The 23,838-nt window shown below is 35.5% G+C and overlaps 1 protein-coding gene across 11 annotated transcripts in view; it reads right to left on the bottom strand.

Moving 5' to 3' along the window:
• The window catches only part of ADAM23 (ADAM metallopeptidase domain 23), an 84,211-nt gene that overhangs the window by 59,572 nt on the left and 801 nt on the right, over positions 1 to 23,838 (bottom strand). For all 11 annotated transcript variants that reach the window (XM_026112290.2, XM_026112208.2, XM_064515230.1 and 8 more), the window contains exons 2-3: positions 22,889 to 23,115; positions 12,425 to 12,501 (exon numbers count right to left, since the gene is read on the bottom strand). In XM_026112290.2, the coding sequence (XP_025968075.2) occupies positions 12,425 to 12,501; positions 22,889 to 23,115 (304 nt within the window). The remainder of the gene's footprint in view (positions 1 to 12,424; positions 12,502 to 22,888; positions 23,116 to 23,838) is intronic.

Here is a 23,838-nt window from a genome sequence, read left to right on the forward strand (position 1 = left end):
AGAGAAGGTCCTGCAGAACTCAGTTATCAGTGGTTCTCCTAGCAGTCATTTTTCATGGCACTGAGGAGACCACAATATGGGCACTCTGTGTACATGTAAAGCCAACAGTAACAGCCATGGATAATTACCAAATTCTCATCATTTGTCTTAACCTTCATTTTGATAGCAATATTTTATAGATACACTTTTAAAGTGCAGATTTAAAAACAAACTCAATTGTATAAAATCATTTTTAACTTTCTTTTTTTGGATCACGGTAAACTATAAATTTTCTGCAAAACAATACAAACACTTCATTAATAGCATAAACTCTTGAGTATAATACAAATATTGACTACATTTAATGTGGCAAGGTTTGAAGCTTCTACAGAGGATTGCATATACAAAGTACTTACACTTCTAAGTGTTGATAACGCCCTTTTCTTCTTTATATTTTTCATTGTTATTCTGAAGCATACGGTTGGCTGTCCTCAACTACCTAGTAGGATGGTCTAGACAAGACTAGAGACAACCGAGAAGCTGGAAATTCTCATTAGACGTAAGTTAAAAAAAAAAAAAAAGAGGATGATTAAACACTATAATAGGGACACAGAGAATTTGAGAAATCTCTGCACTCAACTGGAAAGAGCCCTCCGCACTCTGAAAGAGCTGGACAAGGCGACCTCCAGAAATCCACTCCAACCTTAATTATTCCGTGTTTATAACTGTAGGGTTTTCTTCAATCCTTCATTGCAGCCCACTAACAGAATTTACAGGCTCGTACCGCAGTTCTAAGTGAAGCTGAACTGACAAACCAATAATAAATTTGCTTGTCTTGTGAAATTAATGTTCACAGTGTTGTGCATAAGTTTTTCTTAGCTGAAAGTTAAAGTCTTGAAGTTGTTTGCTTAAACTTGTTTCATGATACTACTACATGCAAAGGTCATAAGTTTCTCTGTTACAAACCTGCCTCAGCTTACATTCACAAAATGTTAATTTCAGATCAGTACTAGCTCATGCCTAAAATCAGAACCTTTTCTTCAGTGTCACTGGTTGCTTTATCTTTCCTATTTTAGTAGCAAAAAAGTAAGTACTTTTCTCAAAAGACACCTACAGATCCTGAGATTACTAACACTTTGCCTGTTTGGATTCACATTTTTACAGACACTTCTACTTGAATCCACTGTCTGGTTTCTTCAAACCAACGCCAGGAACAGGACTGATCTACCTGTTTCCAAATCTAGCACTCCTCCTCACCTCCTTTTTTGGCCCTCTTCTACTCACCTTAAGGGACTGACCCCAGAACTGCTTTCAGTGCTCTCCAGTGCTTTTGCACTTTCAGTTGAGCCACTGTAACTCAATTATTTCTTTCATTTGACTGCCTACACCATTCTTTATCTTCTCATTACTTCCAACTGCAAAGGGATTTGTCCTTTAGGTAATTAAGACAACAGCCCACATGATAGGGTATCTCACATGATGTGCTTGTGATGCAACATTCTTGTATCCGACAAGTATAAAGCAAGGATACGGCAAGCACTGGCTTTTCCAGTAGGCTCCTCACTGTTCTCACTGCTGATTTACCATCCCTACTGTCCTATGGACCAGCTGGGTATAAGGCATATTGATGATACTCTCTATACTGAGAAAATTCCCTCCAAGAAAAATTAGGGCCTGCTATTCATAATATATCTCCCAAACCTCATGCTGTAACAAAATGCACCTTTAATTTGTGAACCACTCTTTTGCTAAATGTAACATAGTATCTACCACCTAGAAGTTAGTGTAGAAAAGCTACTGCAAGGCTAATGTCCTTCACAAACCCATTCAGGCAGTCTCACGTTATCATAGAAAAGGATATTTAACACTAGTTTCTGACCATTAATATGTTCTTAAGCTTGTCACATATAACCATCAATATACTGCAAAGGCATAACATTTACCACAGGACAATTATAATTTTGAACACCTAATTGAAAGACATCAGTAGGCATCTCCTTAAACTATGCCTCTACCTTGCTTGTTATATGATTTTTGCCAGCCACCTACCACACACTTTGGACCACTTACAGATATTCACATTTGTCTGTAGTTTCTCTCATTTTCTGAAATACTTATAGTTTAATTTGGGGGGGGGAGGGGAAGAGGAGGAATGAGGACTTTATGTTGATTCAGGCCCTAGTCATCTCATATCAGTTATTCCTATCTCAAGTAGCAGTCTGCATCAGCAAACATCCTAAAGAATACCTTACATCCAAATGTCCAGAAATTCCTCAACATATGCTGCAAATCTGCACAGAAATATTTGTAATATGATTTTCTACTCTTATAAGTGATTAATATTGAAACGTGGTATCACAGAACGTAGACTAGGACTAAGAAACTCAGTGAAAACATTCCACTGCTGCTGCAAAGAAAAAGACAGAATCTGGGTAACAGAACTTGTTCCTCCTTTTGCTAAAGCTAGGGCCTAATATCAAGAATAATAAAGGCTGTAAAAATAAGTGTAAAACTGCTATTGCAGATTTTCTCTACCAAAGTTTTTACCTGTTATTAATGCTTTAAATCTGACAAGAGAAAGGGAAATTCTTTGAAGAAAACAAAAACATGAATGCAGCCCAAATAATTTTTAACCATTTTCTCCATCATGAAAGACAGATGCACAGAAGAGCTATAATGTCACATGCTCCTCTAGCAGACGTAATGGGAACCAGTATGCAGGCTGCATTAAAAAGAAGTCTGGAATACCAATGATGCTTTACAATGAATGCTTATATCAAACTGCAACACAAACTCAAGACATGTTGAATGAACTCATGAAAAAAGGTGCAGTCTGCTATGATCTTTTCTATAGTTCCCTCCTTGTCTGTCTTGGATAATTGTTTCTATTGAGCTGCCCTGCATCACTAGCTTTTCTACCCAAATTATATTGAGAGACGGCTTTAGACATGAGCTAAATAAGCAGCAAAGCGGTATGCCCTTCCTGGTAGCTGCCTTCTTTGAAGGCACAGGACAGCTGTTTGAGCAATACGTACTTTCCAAACAGCTTGCATCCACCTCCCCGGCACGCATTCCACTGCTGCGGCTGCCATTAGCAGGAGAGCTACAGTGTGACAAAGTGGCTTGGCCCAGCTCGCATCCAACTAACCTTAGGGAAAAAAATTGATTTGGCTAAGTAAAGCCTATGAAATGACTAAAAACTGTCTCAAATACAAGTAACCAAGTTATCTTCCAGGAACCTAGTATGTAGCCTGTGACAAATCAGGTTACAACTGAAGCATCTTTCTTGCTAACTTCTTAAATTATGTTTATGCTAGCCTACTACTAATGAATGAGTTTTTAAAGTATTCTGAGGTGGTTCAAGCTCATTACCAGTGACTGAGCAACCAAGTTTAGAACATTTTTGTGAATTACTTAACAGAAAATACATACAATGTTTCTGCCCATTTATTTGACAGACATAGTTTAGAAGCATAAAAAGATACAAAAAAGAAAGTGAGACCTTGCTACAGCATTTTGATGACAGGTCATTACGAAAAAATTCTCTAATGAAATGGCCATCTATAGCCTTGTTTCTATTATATCTGCAAGCTTTGTTGAAACAACTGTTATTATGGCAATTTATTATTAAAGTAAGTTTTTACTATGTATTTGCAGTAATCTTTAGTTGACTGTAGCCTTTTTGAAGCTGCTCTGACAAGAGTGCCTCAAAGGAGGAAATATGTTGCAATTTATTTTTTTTAATGCAACAAGAATTCACTATTTTTCCTTACACAATCTTCCAAGAAGCTTAAAAATCAAAGTGTGATGCCATGAATCAAGCATCTGTGTCTAAAAACAATTAAAAGAAACCACTGATGATGCAGATGAAAATGTAAGGGGCAATTTCTCTACAAGTATGGAATAAAGTTAAATACCCTACTGACTACTGCTGTTAATACCATAACGATTCTATAACAGTAAACAGTACAGCCCTTTAAAAATCACTGCATGCACTGTCTGGAACTTGCTCTTTGTGCATTTTTGTTTGGGTTGTCTTTTCAGAAAGAGAAAAGGATGAACTGACAACAGGAATGTAATTCCCTATGTAATCTTTTTGGGTATTTTTTAAGAGTTCCTCAAATGGGGAAAAGATCTTTGGAAAAGGCTAAGGGAAAGCATGTTCTGAACTCTTATACCAGAGAAAGCACCAGAGTGTTTTCTGGAATAATTTTCCCCCCTCAGAATCCTTGAATCAGTTCCAAGTGATTTCAGAAAAGAAATTTCCTCATCATCCTTTCTCTAATTATAACCTGAAACCCTCCTTTTGAGAATGGAGCATACTATACTTTGTTGGCTACTTCAGCAACCATTGTGAAAGCAGGAGCTGGAAGAGTTCTTCAGAATATTGAGAATATCGTCTTTCTTAGTTTCCACCAGACTTCCTTTATTATAGCACTGGTGATCAAGCTGCTTTAAACAGGTGTTGCTTAAAGGATCTGAAAAAAATGAATTGCTAGACAATATTACAAAAGATACGAGGACTGTGCTATAGCAAATACCTCATTGTAATTTGCTATGACAGAACTTTTCTAGAAGAGCAATTGACAAAATAAAGATTTTAAACAGCTGTTCAAGCTCACTCAATACTGCATTTTAATCGATCCCTTTCCTCCATCACTTGCTGGAATAACAGGTAGCTTTGAATTATCAGTATGAATCTTATTAACCTGATGAATTAACATGATGAAAGTTTGAGGGCTACTGTCCCTGCCAGAATGTCTTCATTCAATGGTAATCATATTTGCCAAAGCTGCCATCATTTAAATCAAGCTTTCTATACACAGACGAAACTTGAGTTTCTTTTCCTCTTTAGAACTGGCTGAGTGCTCAACATGTGCTGTTACTTTGTGTCCACTGAAAACAGTCCTTTCCAATTTCACAAACCAAATGTCTCGTTCCAAATTAAACCAATAAATCCAAATTAGATGCAAGAGTTGGGGGGGGAGGTTAATTTTTTATTTATTTATTACTTCTTCTAATACAGGCATTCAAGACCCTGGTTAAAATGGTGGGAGACCCACACTGGAATATCTCCAGGACGAGGAGAACACAGAATGTAGCCTTTTTACTTTCCAAACAACTGGTCTGACAAAAGGGCTAACATTTAGACACCAATGCTTGCATTTTAAAAAACAAACAGCATGTCCTTTCAGTTCTTTACAAATTCTTTAAGACAGCTCAATCCACAGGCTCACAGATCCCACGCAGTGACATACTTCAAGAGCATCAGCATTCAAAACTAAGAAAAGGTGTCATTTCAAACAAATTAATCTATGCTTGGTTTCTTACACACTGTTGAAACTGGCTCTGCACACAAAGATTTTCAGGACAGTCCTTTTATGGGGCACAACTCTACTCAGGCTCTGCACAGCAGGCATAGCAACATTAGTTAATTAGTGCAGAGGAATCCAAAACTTAAGTGCTTGAAACTCAGACATTGCAACATAATTTCTATGGCTAAAACTATAAGCTGTCTCCCATAAAACATTCAGATAAATAAATACACACTCTTTATTTTATAAACATTTGCCAAAGAGAAGTGGATGAGATGAAGAAAAATAGGAACAAAAAAGAAGAAAAAATATTAAAAGACTAATCTGGAGCATCCTAGGAGGAATGAAAGAGGCAGGCAACAGGGAGCTGAGAATACCGCTGAGAAACTTTCAAGCTCTTATTGAGTGGCAGAAGGATGTGTGCTGTCTCTTACTGCACTCCTGGAGGAGTGAATGAGTATAGAACAGCAGACAGTGCATATTAGTGAACATACAAATGCACACACATACATAACATAAAATACACATTTTTATCACAACCTTAATGACAAGATGGAAAGTAATAGTCGAAGTTACAAGACAATTGTACTAAGCACTCAAAATTACAGAAACAACTATTCAGGGAAGATAGATTAATACTTAGCTATTACAGCACTCATGATTACTGCTTTTCTTTTAATTTACGTCTGAATACAATAATTGAGAAGGAAGCTTTTTCATATCATTAGCTTTTTATAACTGTTGCAAAGACAAAGCAAAATCGTCTTCACATTATTATGTCCTGAAAAATATGGAGAGGATTTAGTATCTGTCTCCAAGTCTTTTTGCATGTGGAGTTCCCACTGAAGTGAATGATAACTTTGAAAAGGTTGCCTCCAGTCCTGGGCCTGTGAAGAGCAAACGAGGCAGAAAAGCTCTATTATCTACATCTGAGACTCTCAAAACTGCACATACTCACAAGAGTGCACATACATCACTGTACAATCCTAACACTGAATTCTTTGCACCTCATCTGTAGTAGAAGTTAAAAAAAATGCTAGAGTTAAGTTTGCTACAGTAGTATTATCATATTTAATTTATGCAGCTGTGTATCTTGTAGGATCCATTTACTACTGGAAATGTTTGGATTTACATTTAAGAAGAGTTTATATATATATATATATATACACACACACACACACACACACATATATATATATATATATATATATATATATATATATATACACATATATATATATTTGAACTTCCCTTCTGGAAAAGTTATGATTAGTTTTCCCAGTTCATTTTAAAAAAAGTGTGAGGAAAAACAAGTAAGAATCAAATAAACTCTCAAATAATACAGTTACTGTTCTACTGCCTTCCAAACTTTGCTAACAAAGTTATCTCCTCCATGACTATTCTCAAGTGAAATTCATCCCTACGGAAAGGTAAAACACAAAAGCTGACAACACTTACGAGCTTCAAACTGATGCATAAGATTGGCTTTAATACATTGGCTATAATGCTGTGCTTCAGTAAGAGGTAAATTTCAAATCTTAAAAAGCCAGAAAGGACCATCTCATCTGGCCTTCTAAATGATACTGGGCTTCCCATAATTCATTCCCACCTCAGATTTGTAGTGGCATCATCTATGCTGTTCTGTCTCTGAGAAAAATCAGAACAAGTTGTACAATCAACTATAAGCCCGATCTGCACAGATTTACACATAACAAGGTCTGTGGGACTACTTATATGTAGTTAAGCATACACCTATCATCTCAGAATCAGGGTCTCTCTCCACAGATATACTTGAAATACATTACACATACTCTATTTGCACTTTCCCAATTCTTAAGTTAAAATGAGTGTTCTCTTCATGCCAGTAAGAATGGAATAAGACTGCAGGAGAACACTTTGAAAGAGTAAAACAAGAAACATTTTTATAGTTTATAAAACAATGAAGCATATTCTTCCATCGAATCAAATCATAACCAAATTCATGTTTCTCAAAAAAAAAAAAAAAAATCCAGCAAAAAAGCAAACAAGAAGCATTACAGACACTAGTATGAATTCTTTATAAACAAATTATAATACACATGAGAATGGCATTATCTTTTAAGCTATCTTGCAACTGCTGAGCATCAGACTTCTGAACTCTTTGGAAATCAGTTAAATCTGAAGGCTACATAATAATATCAAACTATAGAATTTTAACAGTGTTTAAAATCTGTTTTAGCTTTGCATACTTCAATGTAAGCTAGAGATCATTTATAAAACAGACTAAAGAAATTCTGCTAAAATACTCCACATGTAAGTTTATTTCAGGAACTGAAAACACAGACTGCAGATACAGACATTCTAATCTTACATGATAAAAAGATCTTGAGGGTACATGTCTCAATTATTTGACACTAGAATTTCTGAGTCTATACTACAGCCCAGCAAACCTTCCTGAGACTCCAACTGCTCACAAGAATCATCATATTTTAATGTCTCAAATACTTATGTCATCTCACGGTCAAACTTTTTTTTCCACAGTTCATACCAAAAATGCTGGATTTTTGTCAAATAACTTTTCATTGAAAAGAGAATCCATTTTCCTGAAAAGTTAGGTGGATTTCTACAGGAAAGAATAAAAAACTGAAAAAAAGAGGCTGCCTATTTTTCTGTGTTTTTCCTCTACCCCTGAAAACCTAAATTTTGAGGGGTGCTTTCATCTTGGCCTTTTTTTGGTTTCTGTTTCTATCCTGCTGAGATACTGAATTACCTATTGCTTGTATTTGCCTCAACCTCTAGAATCCCTGGGGTGGAAATCTCTAGCATGGCTCTTTGTTAAGAGACTGGTGCTAAACCATCAGCCAAAAACTGTTGTTTCTGTGCCAAAGACACTGTAGCTAACTACCCTCTTCACTAAAAAAGCAGCAAGTAGATATTTTTAATTCACTGCTTTTGATAACGTAGTTCATCTCTAATTTGTATTAGGTAGTGCAGGAGAACATAAAAACTGCTAGCTTAATACGTAACAGGTGGGCATAGAAACACTTGCCCTTTAGCTTAAGAGTAACAACGTAAAAGCCTTTCATATGGTGGTTAAAGAGAGATCATTAGAGAATAATTTGTTATCACCTCACACTCACACATGTTTATGTATATAATATATAAATGACATAAAAGATGAAAAATTGTTCAGATGTACTACAGATCATTGATTATACAAATGCACTGATTACAGAAATGCACTGACAGCACTAAGTCTGAAGACAAAAATAAGACTTTTTTAAATTAATGCATATACTTTAAATAATTTTTCTTAAAAGTTGGGAGTTAAGACACAGCTACATAAATGTTACTTGTTGGATATGGAATTTACCCAATCTGGGCAGACGTTCATATCTGAATTGTAAAAATTCTACTTTTCAAATGGGATTAATTTTATCCCACTAGTATCTAGTTATCTTCCAATTTTGTACTAAGAGCATTAGCTAAAAACATTACTTAATTCATTGTAGATGAGAAAAAGTATCACTGTTCAAGTTATTTTCATAATCTGCATATCTGCAACTATTATGCCTTAATGTCATTAATGACATCAGGCTGACAGCCTGAAATTGGTCAAACATTTAAGTGTAACAAAGGGCAAGATGTTTGATACTTCAGTAGAGCCCGGAGTTGACCCACCTTGTTAAAGAGCTCAAACTTCTAATCTAACCTCTAATTTTTTTCCAAGTCATGTCAGCAAAAACTACCAGCAATGATCTTTATGATAACAAACTAGTATTTGCTTTAACACCTAAGGGCATTACCACAAGCCTTAGGCAACAGAGATAGTGCTAATTACCCATTCAAGCTCCATACAAATCTTAAGTTTGAACTGCCTCAGCACATTGGATTCAAAAGATTTATTTGACAGGCTGTATTTCCTTCAAGCTGTGTTTGTCCTGCTGCACTAAAGCAAGATAGGAAACAGCAAGTTATTTCTTCTAAACTAAAATCATACTCATGTGAAGTCCAGAAACTTTCAGATTACCACCCATTCTTCTTACATTGATAATAGTTAAGATTTTGTAAGCGAATATTCAATTTTATTAAACAGCAGTTGGAATATAAAAAGTAGACAACTGCGCAGATTCCAACAATGGTAAACTGAAGACTTAAAACTAAAATGTGTTTCTAGGCAGCAACCATCCTCTGATTTTACCTTTGTATACTTGAAGAACTTTCCAAAAAAAGGCAGTGAGACAAAAATACTCTGACAGGTCCAGAATACATACATATACACACATACACACGCACACAGAGTAGGTGACATTAACTCACACTAGAGTAACTGATAAATATATATTCAACTTATTTCAAGGTTATTCTGGATTTTGAATACATACCCCACGTGCAAGAGACTGAATTATTTTGGCTAGTAGGATGTAACAGCTCAAGTCTATAGCCTTGTTCTTGCACCTTTTCTTATCACAAGACTTTAGTAGTACGAGCGGGACAAGTGCCAACTAAAATTCAACATGATCCAACATTGTAGCAAAAGACAGAATTTTGCTGAATACATAAACATAATAGAGATACAAAGACTGGTCTTATTTAACTGATTGCCTATGGGTGTTTATGATTTATGACATCATAAGTCTTATGACTTACAAATTTGATGTTTTATGTAAAGAAGTGGAACTTTTTAAAAAAAAATTAGCATGAATTTTGGAGAGAAAACAGATTAATAGTTGAGCATTATGAGTCAGAAACAGCAGGGGTGGAAGATGCTTAGCATTATAAGGATACATGAAATATGTGAAATGTGAGGATATCTATTTTGGAACATTTGGTTAATGGCCATTCAGCACAAAAGACTAGGATCAGAGACAGAAAGAGTAATCGACACCCAGACATGTGAACCCTAACAAATAGGAGATAACAGATAAGAAAGATCACAACTCCTATGTCACTGACTGACAGGCCATGGAAGGAGCCACTCAAGCAAAGCCTTGAAGATGCTCAACCATATGCAAACAGAAAGAACAAATAGACAAAAAGGAGAAATCCCCTTCACCTTAGAGCCCACCAGATCCGGCTTCCCTTAACAAACATGTCATTATTATCCCACTGGAATTACTCTGCATGGGTCCAACTCCAACTCTAATAAAACACCATAGTCCCTCCCTATAATGTCATTTTTCCAGAGCATACAGAACACCAAATTATCTTCAAGGCCTCTTCCTCTTTCCATTCTGCCTGCCATTCCCTGACTTTGTACTATCTCATATCCTGCCAACCACTTCTGATCTTGTGTCACATTTTAAAAGACAGAGCTGCAAGAGAAGCCTAACTTAAAAATCATGCATGCATGATGGTAAAGGTTTCTCGTTCATCTTTAAAGCAAAACATCTGATTCCTAGAAGCTGAGAAGCGAAGTATTTGAACGTAATAGTTCAGCAAATTTTAAAAAGCCATAACTTGTTCCTTTGAAAAGCTGTTAGATTCGATAAGGTCCCTAACAAGACTTTCACTACAGTTGACAGTTAAAAACAAAATAAGACCTCAGATGGACCTCAAGAATAGAGCAACTTTTTTTTTTATTGCTAATACGCAATTGTTTCTGTGAATTTCTTTTTCTCTAAGTGTGCTGAAAGACTGAAAGACAGCAGAAACTGCAAATGCACTTTTATGCAATATTTTAGATAATTTTGCCTGTCAGGTATTTAGTACTGATTTTACTTTTTACTTTACTCTTAAACTTTCTCAGTGTAAATTCTCATAATGGCACGAAAACTTCCTTACAATTTTTAGAAAAACACATAGTTCCATACCTTCAGCTACAGATATAAATAGATGTGATACAAACAACTAAACTGACATTGATGTGTATTACAAGTCAGATCATCTGGACCTGACAATTATCTACACTTGTTTATCTTACTGGAAAACAGACGCTAGCTGCAACTTTCAATATAGCCAGACCATTAAGATTCCTGTTCCCTAACAAACTTGCTGATTATAATGACAACAGAATGTTTTCCAGGTCATTAAAGATGAGTCATTCATATAGATATTTGCAATATTTCTTATTACACACCAACCTGAATAACTAAAGTAAGACCCATCTACGCGACAGTCCATCAATAAGTCAAAGAAAACTTTCAAGCACTAGTGATAATGAAAGCTCTCTATTTGCAAATCCAGAACATAAATCACATCAGGTCTTTTCCCCTTCCAGGTAAATGGTATCCAGAAGGCAAACTGAAAATACGTATTTCTGTCCTGAATCAGTACAGTACAGACATGTAAACAAACAACAAAGATGATGACAAATAGCTCCATCCACAGTCCAAAATGCTGAACCGCATTTTATCATGCTTTAAATAAAGATAATTTAGACTAACATATACATCGCTTTCTGAAACATTACTCATGGTAATCTCTCTTCTACAATATTTCCATGCTTAGTACACTGGCAATATGGGAACTAAATTACTGACAACTATCACCATTTTTCTACTATCCATGAAGCTTGTTCAATGTATTTTATTACCGTTTTATTACAGATGTTCACAAAGGTTCAGAACCGCTAGGACCATTAGTAAAAGGCAATTATTCTGCAATTACTTTTGTTACATCAAAACATAAAGAAACATACCACATATAAAATATATAGAAAATGAAATTCCTCTGTTCTTTGTCATTTTATTTTGATTATCATAAAAACTGAAAGTACTAAATTTTAACAGCCAGTAATTTAATCACAGTTGAACTGTGTGTTTTAAGTCATAATCATAATGATAAATACAGTCACTGAACTTGCATTAATACAAAGATTATTTACAAATTTAAGAGTAAATGTTAGTTTTAAATACTTTGAATCTTCAACATTATGTTTAGGTTCCAAGGGCCCAAACTATTGCTTTGTATTTTCCATCTTTACATACCATTACTTTTCCTGAATGATAAAAGTTGAGAGTATGGTATGGGTTTCAGTAAGGTAACAGTTACCTTGCTTTAAAATAAGCTGAATGCTGTTTTGTATTAATAAACTTGGATAACAGGATGATTTTCCACAGATCTCGGGACTGCATGTGCCCTGGTCTTGTACCATAGAAGTTAATGACAGTTAGAGCAGGACAGAGAGAAACCTCAAATTGTGCACTTACTTATTCAATGTGAGGTCAAGGATGAACTTGGAGCCAAAGGCCTCAATCTGGAAACTTGCCTGGGCCAGATGGACAGCCTGTAAACACGAACACACAGCAGTACTATATAGTTTTGCAGAACAAAGTTTTCAAAAGAATCACCAAGTTTTATATGCAGCAAATATTTGCCATAAAAATCTTGGAAAAACAGATTAATGGGAAACATGCCTCTTTTCATGTATCTTACAAGAAGTTGAAACCTTTGCCCTTGTAACTAGGCAAATTACAAAAGGAAATGAGATTCACAAGGAATTGCCTTGGGGAGGGCCGAAGGAAAAGAGAGAAGGAAACAGTACCTGAAAAATGTACTTTCACATATACAGACAGAACAATGATTCCTTACAAAAATAACCAAAAAAAAAAAAACCACATTCAGAGAATTCATACAAACGTCTGTATTGTCTTGTTGACAAAACTAGATGGGTATGTAAGCAATACAGTATACTGTTCTGTTAATTATGTCATTGAATTCAGTCACATAAAAAGGCCTCAATAATTAAAGCATTTGTGATACAAGCCTTCAAATACAAAATCATGTCAAAGTTTGTATTACGTTATGAAGGTCTCCTTCAAAGTAATCCCTCCACAATCAAAGGCCTTCTATTTGGCAGTGTTATCAAACCAATGGATAAAAGACTGTTGCTGCTTAACATACAGCACAAACACCCATTAGCTGGTCTCCGTCTGGAGTTAACTTCAGCTTTTAGGAAATCCAGTTTTTGTCAAGTAGATTGTATTCTTTAACCTATTGTTTCTGTACTGTTGTGATTGAAGGCAAAACATTTAAAATGTATTCATCTGTTTTCTAGAAAAATAAGGAGGACAAAGGAGACAATGCCAGAATTTGTTTTTGTGAAGACAGGGTACAGGCAGGCAGGAAGAGATTAGACCCATACATCACATAAACTCTCTCGGAACACTCCTGAAAACTAAATCATGCTTACTTATAACCTAATTTGATAAAAATTAATAATTCCATAAAGTTGGAATATTATGTCTATACCCTTTAATCAAAAGAAAAAAATATTAGTTTTTATTACACACCAAAATGAACCTTTAGATATGTCATAAAAATGATATAAAGTTCTAGCTGGTTTTTGGCAAAAGATAGATAATATGAAGGTTAGCTTTTAAGGCCCACAAAGCCTGTAATTTTGTTTTCCTTCGGAGTTTTCCACAAAGGATAAATTCTTTGTGCTCCCCTTCCATCCCTGCACTACAGAGTAGTAGTAGTAGTAGATTTTCAACTTATTTCTCAGCAAAGGTATTCATCATCTTTAATAAAAGTCCTCAATATCAATTTAAAAAAACATTTCCAAGAGTTGCTAGAGTGTCTAAATTCAGCTGGGATGCTTCCTGCATATCTGTTCTTGGGCCATGTTCTTTGCCCCCAAAAGTAGCATTTCCCTCTCAACCAACAGGGTCACAGAATTTCTTGTCCATGCTTCTTAAAAAAACGTGTGTAGTTTAGATTTTAACAATCTTTAATATCATTAAACAAGCTCCCATCCAAAACCTGCTTTCTATTTAAAAAATACAAGATCTCTAAATGAGGAATTTTAAAACAGTATTACCATACATAGCTACAATAAAACAGAATTGAACTATATCAGCTCTGTTGCACTTTTCGTTAAATTAATGTTAAGACCTGTCTCAACAGTTTACCAGTTCAGTGAGATAACACTGGACAGGTGAACTGAATTTACAGCTGCTCTGAATCACCAGAGCAAAACAGCTGAAATATAAAGACAAACAGGTCACTTGATGGAAAGAATGTGTTGCAAGGATGAAGGCTATATTAAAAAAAAAAGAAAGCATAGCCCTTCAGTTCAAATGCACCCCTACTATGAGAGCCTTCTCAGCTCCTGCTCCACTTCAGTCTTTTTGCACAGTGAAACCGAGGAACAAGTGCCACAAGGAGCTTTTCAAACACCTATTCATAAGGACACGTGTTCAATCTTCAAAGAACAAAGCCCAAAGTAATCATGACAAAAACCTCAGAATATGTTCCATTTCCATCATAACATACAAGCTGAATGAATTTTTTAAAAATATCTGAAAATTTGTTACAGGAAAATGGTCACAATTAGTTTTATCCCATAAAGATCCCCTTTAAAGAGTTACAGGAGCTGCTGATTTGAGTCTCCTCTTCATGTAACATTTACCTAAAATTATGACCTAATGTCTTCAAATGTACGCCACAAACAAGACTTCAATATTAACTATCTGGAAAGTTGAAAGAATATGTACTACTTCATTAAGATCATTCTGAATCACGAAAAAAGTTAAGTTCTGAATTTCTTAAAGCACCTAGTTTTTATTGTGTTCTACATGAACACAGTAATTTGGAAGTTTTTCAAAATATCATCTCCTGATCAAAGATAAATACAATAAATTTAAGGAGAATATATTGCATTTTTCCATAAAAACAATAAAGATTATTTCCTTTAGAGTAAAATAATTATTTACAGATTTATGACACATATCTCCATAACATTCATGCATCAGTACATAACATGCCAAAGTGCAACTGCCCAGTCAGGATTTACTCAGTGTAGTTTATTATTAATGAGGTTTACAAGTCCTTTTAGAAGCAATACTACCTACCAGTGATCCTAAAAACAGTTCATTTAGCCAAGATGAACAAAAAAGAAAGATCAAAAGCAACCAAATACTTTTCCAGGATTAGTTTGAAAGAAAAAGATTATTCTTTCTTTCCAGATACTAGCACAGCATTTTTTTCACTCTTCCTAATGGACTCATAAGGACTCAAAATGCATATTTTAACACTTGTGTTTTAAGCTACTTAATTGATTCAGAAAAAGCTGAAACATGGAGGATGACATATCACCTCAAATAATAAAACACATTCGAAAGGCACGCATGATGTGTTCATAATAATGTCTTCAGCCTTTGAAACATTCCAAAATTCTGAAACACAAGACATCACGAATACTAAAAATTTACATGGGCTTATAAAAGAAAACTGTATAAGCTAACGATAGGGAACTCCATCAAGGAAGAGCTATTAAATTAAAAAGACAAGTTCTGGCTCCCAGAAGACCCTGAGCAGGGAGACCATTTGTAAAGTAGTACTCCATAATGGTTATGCTCACAACATACTCTTCCTAGGCACCTGTTACTGACTGTTCATTAAGATTGCTTGAAGGGCCTCTAATCTGATCTGCTATAACTTTTCTTATGTCAAATCCAGCCAATTCAGCTGATGCAGGTATAACACCCTTTCTTGAAGGTTCTAAACCATCAACTATGTATTCTTTTTCCTTGTGGAATCTAAAATTATCTAAAGTAACTTGTATTCTATGTCTACAGTTACACCAGAAAATGTTTATCTTGTAGTATTAGATATAACATCATTGCTATTTCTGAAAACAATAATTCTGTATATAAAAACACCATTTGCTAACTATTACTGTGCCTCACTTAAAACAGATGCAGAGTCTGTACACATAGGCAACTATTGCAAAGCAGCTGACACACAGTAATTTGCTACCCTGCAGCAGGGCATGTTCTCCACCAAACTCTGCTCAAACCACTGTTTATAAAAAGAACAGTAGGCTTTAAATCCCTGCAGTTTAGCAAAAAGATAGTTTTGAATTCAGGTAAATGTGACACTCCACTGCTGCAGTAAAATAAAGATCATGCTTAAGCCAATTAATAATATATAGTCACCTATGAAAGCTGTAAGCTAGCAGTTAGATTAAGGTAACAAGACTAAACTATTTCATCCTGAAACTGATATTTTTCCTGTAAAAAAAGTTAGCACAGAAAGCTACCAGTAAGCTGCTACCATGTGTTTTAGCCATTACAATTGTCACGTATTACTATGACAGGAAGAATTATTTCAGAAAAATACCTGTGGGGTTCTCCTATGCACCTTACCATTTCACAGTATTCTCTTATCAGTCTACTTTTCAATGCTCTGTAATATAATACTTAAAGTACAATCTGAAATATATTCTTCTGATTCACACAGAATATAAGGTAGAATTACATTAATTTTGTGAGATTATATATGGACTATACACAAAAAATATTACACATCTACTTGTACCACCTGCATACATGTATGTGTTCACATGTGCATGAGTATTCTTTACTTCTGTACACACAAGAGACTAAGTTGCTTTGTAAATGTTTATCATTCAAAAACCTCTGCAGAGGTGTCTGCTTTGACTGCCATAGGCTATGCCAACTGCAAAGCTGCAAAATTACATGAAGTTTTTCTGCAGCAAAGACTTACTGATCAAGGACAGAGAAGTTGGTTAAGGAAGGGTCAAATGTCTCTAACATTTTAACATCAGAAAACATCTTTAACTTTTTTTCTGCCCTCAGAGTAAAATTTCATATAAGAAAGTCTTTGCTCATTGCTCTGGAAGCTCAGATTGCTAGCATAGTCATTGTGATAAGAGATTATTTGTACGAGGAAGATCCTAAGAGTGCTGTAGCTGCTCATGCAAAGCAAAATCTCTAAGTTTTTCTTCCAAGCCATAAATCTATACAAGCAAAGAATTCCAGCTGCCTTCAAGTTAATCATTCACTTACTATAACTTTCAAGATAAGAACACATTAGGAAGCTGTACTCTCAGTTTGAGTTCTACTGATTTATGTCACAACTTGAACACTTTTATTGTTCTCATCACTATGCTTGAGCATCACTTGTCCATAATTCACATTTTCCAGACTTTCAGGAATTTTATATCGTCACAAAAAGTAAAGTACAACATTGGTTTTGCTTTCTTCATGATAAAAGTATTCCAAATGCAAAAATGTGTTATTCTTTCAAAAATACAAAGTTCTGTCAGAAGTGTTTAAATGAATGTAACATTCTCAGTATTATTTAACTGACCAATATTACCTCTAGGTCTCTTGCTATGTGCATATAAATTTGATCTCCATATGATAAGATCACTGCTTTTAAAAAGCTGTATTTTTGCAAGTAGTTCTGCCGACTAAAATAAGGGTCAAAAACTGCTCTCTTATGTTTTAGAAGCTGAGCAGGGGTTTCCATCATCACCATTTTGTAACTAGGAACCTAAAACAGATTTAGATGGGTTTTATATTATTAAAACATTTTTTTCTTTTGATCTAAAACTTTCTTCTGATAATAGTACCAATAAAATTTGTTACAAATCAATCTGATTTACTATATATTAGTTCCTTTCTGAGTCCTCAGACTGAGTCCCCAGACTCCTTCCTAGCTCTTTTTCACAACACTCCACAATAAGTGTATCTAGATCCTGGATCACTTTCCTGTGGTACCTAACTTTCCATAAATGCTAGCCAGAGTCTACAAACTTAAATCAATTTCTTTTACTTCAGGACAAGGGCCTAACAAGCGCAAGTGTAGCACTGCCTAACTTGTAGGAGCTCAAGTCTTCTATAGGATATTGCCTGAAACTGACAACTAGAGGACCCAGAAATAAAAAAATTGAAAAAGCTAGAGAAATATCATCACCCAGGTTTCAGCTAGGAAACAGGGATGTAGATCTACTGGAAAAGAAGCTGGGATAAGGAAGGTGTATGTCTACTCCCAGAACACCCAGAAGTTCAGAAGACTGATTTCAACCCCCCTGTTAGTTGGGCTACTGAAGATCTGGAGTCCAAAAAAGCTTCTTGCCTGAACATAAATTCAATTTAGAATCAAAAAAAGACAAAGTACACATAAAAGTATCAGTCCGCAAGTAGTGAAAACTGAAGCTGCACTGCAGAAGACTCTGAAGAAAAAAATGTGCAAAGCGAGTAGAAATACTACAAATATTATCTGATAGTGCATTAAATTCATATCCATAAGCCACATGAAGCTCATTCATTATTTTGAGCAGTTTTCATTACACAGGAATAAAAAATGAACACTTATCCTAGAGTAACAATAATTAATCCATAGGACTTTTATCTGGATTTTCCTAAGACTTCAGTTGAGGTCTCCTCATCAACAATTATTAACTGTAATCTTTCATCTTTTACAAAACAGGTCTGCTTTTGCTTGGATACCACCTCTTCTGCAAGGGCTGTGATACAGTTGTTTTCCTTTCATCTTAAGGACACTTTCCCTCTAAGCTTTGTTTGGTATGCTACACAACAAAGTTATGTAAGAGATCTTGAGACCTATTGGTCTCTCACCCTTTAAAACAGGACAGCCTAACAGAAAACAAACAACATTAAGCCTGGCAGGAATGTTTTCTTTATTTAAATGACAAATGGTTGAGCTGAACAGCAGCAATTGGAGTGTTCATTTCATGGAAAACAGCCACAAAATTAATACAAGATTTTTGGGGGGTGGAACTGTAGAAATATCTTCACAGTCAAAACTACTACTGCCACATTTCTTTCAGTTGTTAGGGTATGCAGAACAGTTTTTTTTAAAACGCCACCCTCCCCTGCCCCCCCCCCCGCAAAAAAAAAAGAAACACAGTAACAGCTTAGAGTTATGAATGAACAGATAAACAACATTGTTTCTTTGAAGCTTTTGAGAATTTAGATTTTATTGATCAAAAAAAAAAAAAAAAAGCTAGAAACTGTCCAGCAGATGCATCCTTTTTCTTCATAAATGTCCAGTTCAAGCTTTTTTCCCCCACTCACAGTTAGGTAAGGTTGCCCTGAGTTGTATTTCCCTGGCAGTCCTACACTCTTGAGATCCAATCTTGTGTTGTTAGATTTTTCTGTTGGGCCACCATAAGGATTTGCTCCTAGCATTTTATGACAAATTCTGTGACAAAAATTCTTGTGACAAACCCCATGCAGTCTTCCCATTAGGTCCTAACAAACTTGCATGCAGGCTGCAAACATACAGGCTGCAAACATGAATCAAAGCATTCACCAGGGCTGATAAGGGGGCTATCAGTTCATTCAAAATGCTACCTGCATCTGCAGAAGTTGAGAAAGATACAGCTGCAGAATGCAGATGACTCAGAGCTCCTTAACAAGTTTAAGGATCCTTATGAGCTTCTTTAGTGTGTTTTTATAAACAGATGTTCATTTCTAAGCATTTCACATTAAAAATAACTTCAGAAGATCTCAAAGAAAACAGCCAGCCTTAATTTAACTATGAGAAAACTGAGGTTTACAGATGTTAGGACCTTCAAGCACCAAGTATTCAAAATATACCTTTTTTTTTTGTTTTCTAAGAGCATTATGAGAAAATACATTATGCACTAGAATTCTGTCCACCTGGAAAGATATCATTTCACTTAGTCAAAACTATGGTGAACATTCATTTTTGTTAACAGTGAGAAAAAGCTTCTTAGAAGAACCAGAAGGTAAGAGAGGGAGGTCCTACCAACAGTTTAGATCACATACATCCTGTCATTATGATGGTATTTCAACAGAATTTCAAAAACAGAATGAGGATAAAGAGAATCAGTTCTAAGAAAAGAGTTTATAATTTAAACTTTGGATTCTCTGGTACAGTGTCTTCTTGCCCATCTCTTTATTTCTACATATATTTCACAACAAAGGTTGCAGATCCTTACTTTCAAAAAGAGACTTCTAAAGAAAAAAAGATTTTAAGTCATTTTACCTGCTTCTCTCACTATATCTCTTTTTTCAAACATGCATGCAATTTTCTCTACTATTCTCTCTCCTTACAGTGACTCAGCATTTCCAAGGCATTCACAGGCTTAAGCCCACAACTATCCATATGGCTTATATTCTTCTGGTCACTATAATGAAGACCCACAGAAAAGGTCTACTGGATAACATCTGTAGTTAGAAATTAGATTAATATCATTTGCCTATAAATGGTACATTAAGGCTGACAAGAAGATTCATATCAAAGAATGCATGGTTCTAAGAGCAGTTAAAAAAAATAGCATTTTTCTTCCTCAGCTGCCTGGGGTGTATGTATTACATGAGGCCACCATATTTGTCTTTATTTTTTTCATATGCAAACAATCAGTTCTAAATATAGGTTTCTTTTTATCCAGCTATAAAGTTATTCTGGTTATTTCCTTTCATTACCAACATGAGAGACAGGAAAATGTCATAATCAGGATTTATTACACTATGGCATTTATTTTAATTCTGGAAAAGAATAAAAGCAAGTACTAAGAAATCCCCAACAAAATTAAAACCCTCCTGCACACCTTTCACATTCCCATTGCATCCTGTTTTCTTTATGGGTTGTTTCCATTTTGCACCCTCAGCATCTTTTTTCCTCAAGTGTTGCTCTACAGAGGTGATTGTTAATCTTTTTAACACTGAACATTAAACAGAATAAAATAACCAAAATATTGCCTGTTATGCTATTGGTGGAATAGATGGAGAAACAAAGAAGAAAGGATTTCAGGCAGAGAAAGACATAAGATGTCAGTTGGGGGGGAAAAAAACCACTCTGTGCTGCTCTGGAAGCAGGAGATGCAAGATCAATCCAGTCAAGGAACATAATCAACCCTTTCTTCCCATTAAATGGATCAAAGCAATGGAAGTTTCATGCCAGAAGAATGAAGTCAACGTAATGTCACGCTCTCCGTAAAGCATCAAGCTCAAAGGATCTTCTGTGAGACCACTGCAGGGTTAGCAGTCCGTAGGCTTAAAAGGTATACAGTGAGTAGAAAGGTATACAGTGAGTAGAAAGGAGAACGACTTTGTGCAATACTTAACACCAAGCACACCCAAGGAAATCAATGCTAGGTCCATCAGCATTGATTTCTGAAGAGCTTTAGCCCAACAGCTAGAGATAAGGTAGGGCAAAGAAAGGAGAGGCATGGCAAGCAACGTTCTTCTGGGAATGCTGGCTAAGTAAAGAGATCAGCAGACGTTCTCTTCTGTGGATTCTCCCTCCACCCTGGAAAAAAAGAAAAACCAAAAAAGCCCCCCAAAACTGATGCAGAAGCATGGAAGAAGCACTGTTCTCAAAGGCAGGTCTGTAGCCACTTCGAGCTTGCAAATTCCTTTCTTTTCACACCCTTCTCCAAAGAAGGAAAGCCTTCAGCGTTTTTAAGTTTACTGAAAAGAGTGGTCTCACTTTAAAAGGTCAAAAAAAAGAAGACAGAAAAAAAAGAAATCACCTGAAGAAAGGAAATACTAACGCATTTCTAATGAACAGCTTCAAGAGAAAAAATACAATTCCTAAGGATTTACATTTTTTTCCATATTTCTAGAGTTTGCATAATGACAGCATGTTCAGTCAGCATAAGAAATGAGAGAGTAGGGAAGAAAGGTTGTTTAGGTTATTTTACCACTCACTGCTTATTTCTTACTAAATAACATCTAGAGAGACATTTCTAACCACTCTGCAAACAAAAGCCACCCATTACTTCAAAGAGATATGGTGTTAGTTCTGACAGTAGTATTCTTTTAAGTAGCTCCAGTGGAACAGCTTTTCTGTGCCATCCATAAGATATTGCCATACTTGGATGCATCCCATAGCACATGCTGGTAGACAAGTTCAATAAGCTAGGAAGCAACCTTTCTTCTCATTAAAACATCAAAACTATGTAACTGCAGCTTCTTTCCTAAAAATTAGAGAGTAACTCTGCATTGTACTTCCATGTCTGAAATGCTACGTAATAAATACCAAAAAGCACAGTTATATAATGCATAATAAATTCACTTTCTAAAATTTCAAAAGATATCTAATATAATTCAGTAGGTAGGAACTCCACTATAGCCAAGTATTTCAGTAATATCACGCACACTGATCTACTTCAATCTCTTCCTATACAAATCCTCTTTACCTTCATATTATCTTTTTAATCTACTAGAAGTAGTAAATTCTTAAAATACTGAAATAGGATGGAATAACTTAAAGTAATGAGTACCTCATAAGCAATACAGTGTAGAAGAGATTTACTTCTTTACCTAGTCATTTCACAAAATTATTCAGTCCCATGCAAATCCAGGCAAGGTTTTTTCTCATTAAATTTGAAAAATGCAGGCGTTCAGGGGTTGGGTTCTTTTTTTTTTTTTGACAAAAAATGGTAGAACTTTTCAGTAGTTTTCACTGGTCATACACTAGCAGGAAACAAGAACTGTATTTATTAGGTAGGGCATGACGCACTCAAAGCAAGTAACTCATGCTTTAAGTTAAGGATACTAAAGAAATCCCCTTTGCAGAAATTTGAGCAGTCAATAACTATTTTGAAAGGAGGATTTTGCTGCTGATGGTATAACATAACTCAAGACACTAGAACCTACTCTAATCAGACAAGCCAACATTGCATAATTCCCATTCAGTTTATCTACAGTTCAGCTTCTGAACCATCCTGAAATTTAAAATAAGTGTTTTTAATTAAAACAAGAGGAATCACATTCTTATTTAATTACTTGTCCTCCTTTAATTCCTAAAAAGGATGGCAAGGACATTTAAGTCTCAGAGATCTGCAGAATAAAACATTCTAACACAGTTACACATCACATACTACCATTTTCAAAATTCTGCAGATAAGCCTCTTTTTACCCTACCTTGTTGTGTTTCTGCTGGTGCCTTGCTCTAGTATCCAGGATATGGTAAGGGGTTTCAGAGTCTCTGTTGATATAATAGATCAGTCTTGAAGGCAGTATGATTTCTTTTTGGATTGTGTTGCTGTGGCTGTTATTTTTATTATTACTGCTTTTATTCTGTTGAAACGTATGCTCTTCATCTGCCAGTACTCCCTCCATACTGCCTGCTGTTTCATTCCAATGCAGGTCTGAGGAACAGAGATATACCAGCCATAAATTAGACTGCACAATATGTTTATTTCAATAAAATAAAGCTATATATTTTATCTTACAGGAGTCTAATATTTTATTATTCATTCACATAAACAAAAAGAGAGCTTACTCACTGAGCTAGACTTAATGCATTTCCACACATAAAATGGTTTCAGAAACATTATTTATTTAAACACCTGTGCGTTTTCACATGCAGTCATGGATTATAAATATTTTAATACCTTTCAGCCTGCAAAAGGAAGAGAACTTTTAATGGGTATGTGGTCATCCCCTGCATACTCGTTTGCTAGCTAAGTTCTCTTTCCTTCTGAGACACACGCACAAAACTACACACACATCTACAAAAAGGCTAAGACAACTTGAATTCAGAGCCCATATGCCCTGAATGCTAATCGATTCCCTTTACATAATAAGTTTTCTTCCTCTCTCTTTTAACTTTGAGTATAACGAGAGCCCTTCTCTTCAGTGGCCTTTTCAGCTGAAAACATGTATCCTTTCCAATTCAAATTTCAAGATGCAGTCAACCAGCAAGCAATGCAACGATAACAACGTGACTCGGGAAACAACTACACCCAACTTCCACAGGTCACCTAAATCCCAGTCAAAAGCAAATAAGCAAAAAGCACACACTGACACCCAACGCCAAGCGAACCGGTTAGCTTCCCTGGCAGATCCCATGCACGCACACAAGCTAACAC

This window comes from Dromaius novaehollandiae, chromosome 7 (genome assembly GCF_036370855.1).
Source record: "Dromaius novaehollandiae isolate bDroNov1 chromosome 7, bDroNov1.hap1, whole genome shotgun sequence".
Lineage (NCBI taxonomy): Eukaryota > Metazoa > Chordata > Aves > Casuariiformes > Dromaiidae > Dromaius > Dromaius novaehollandiae.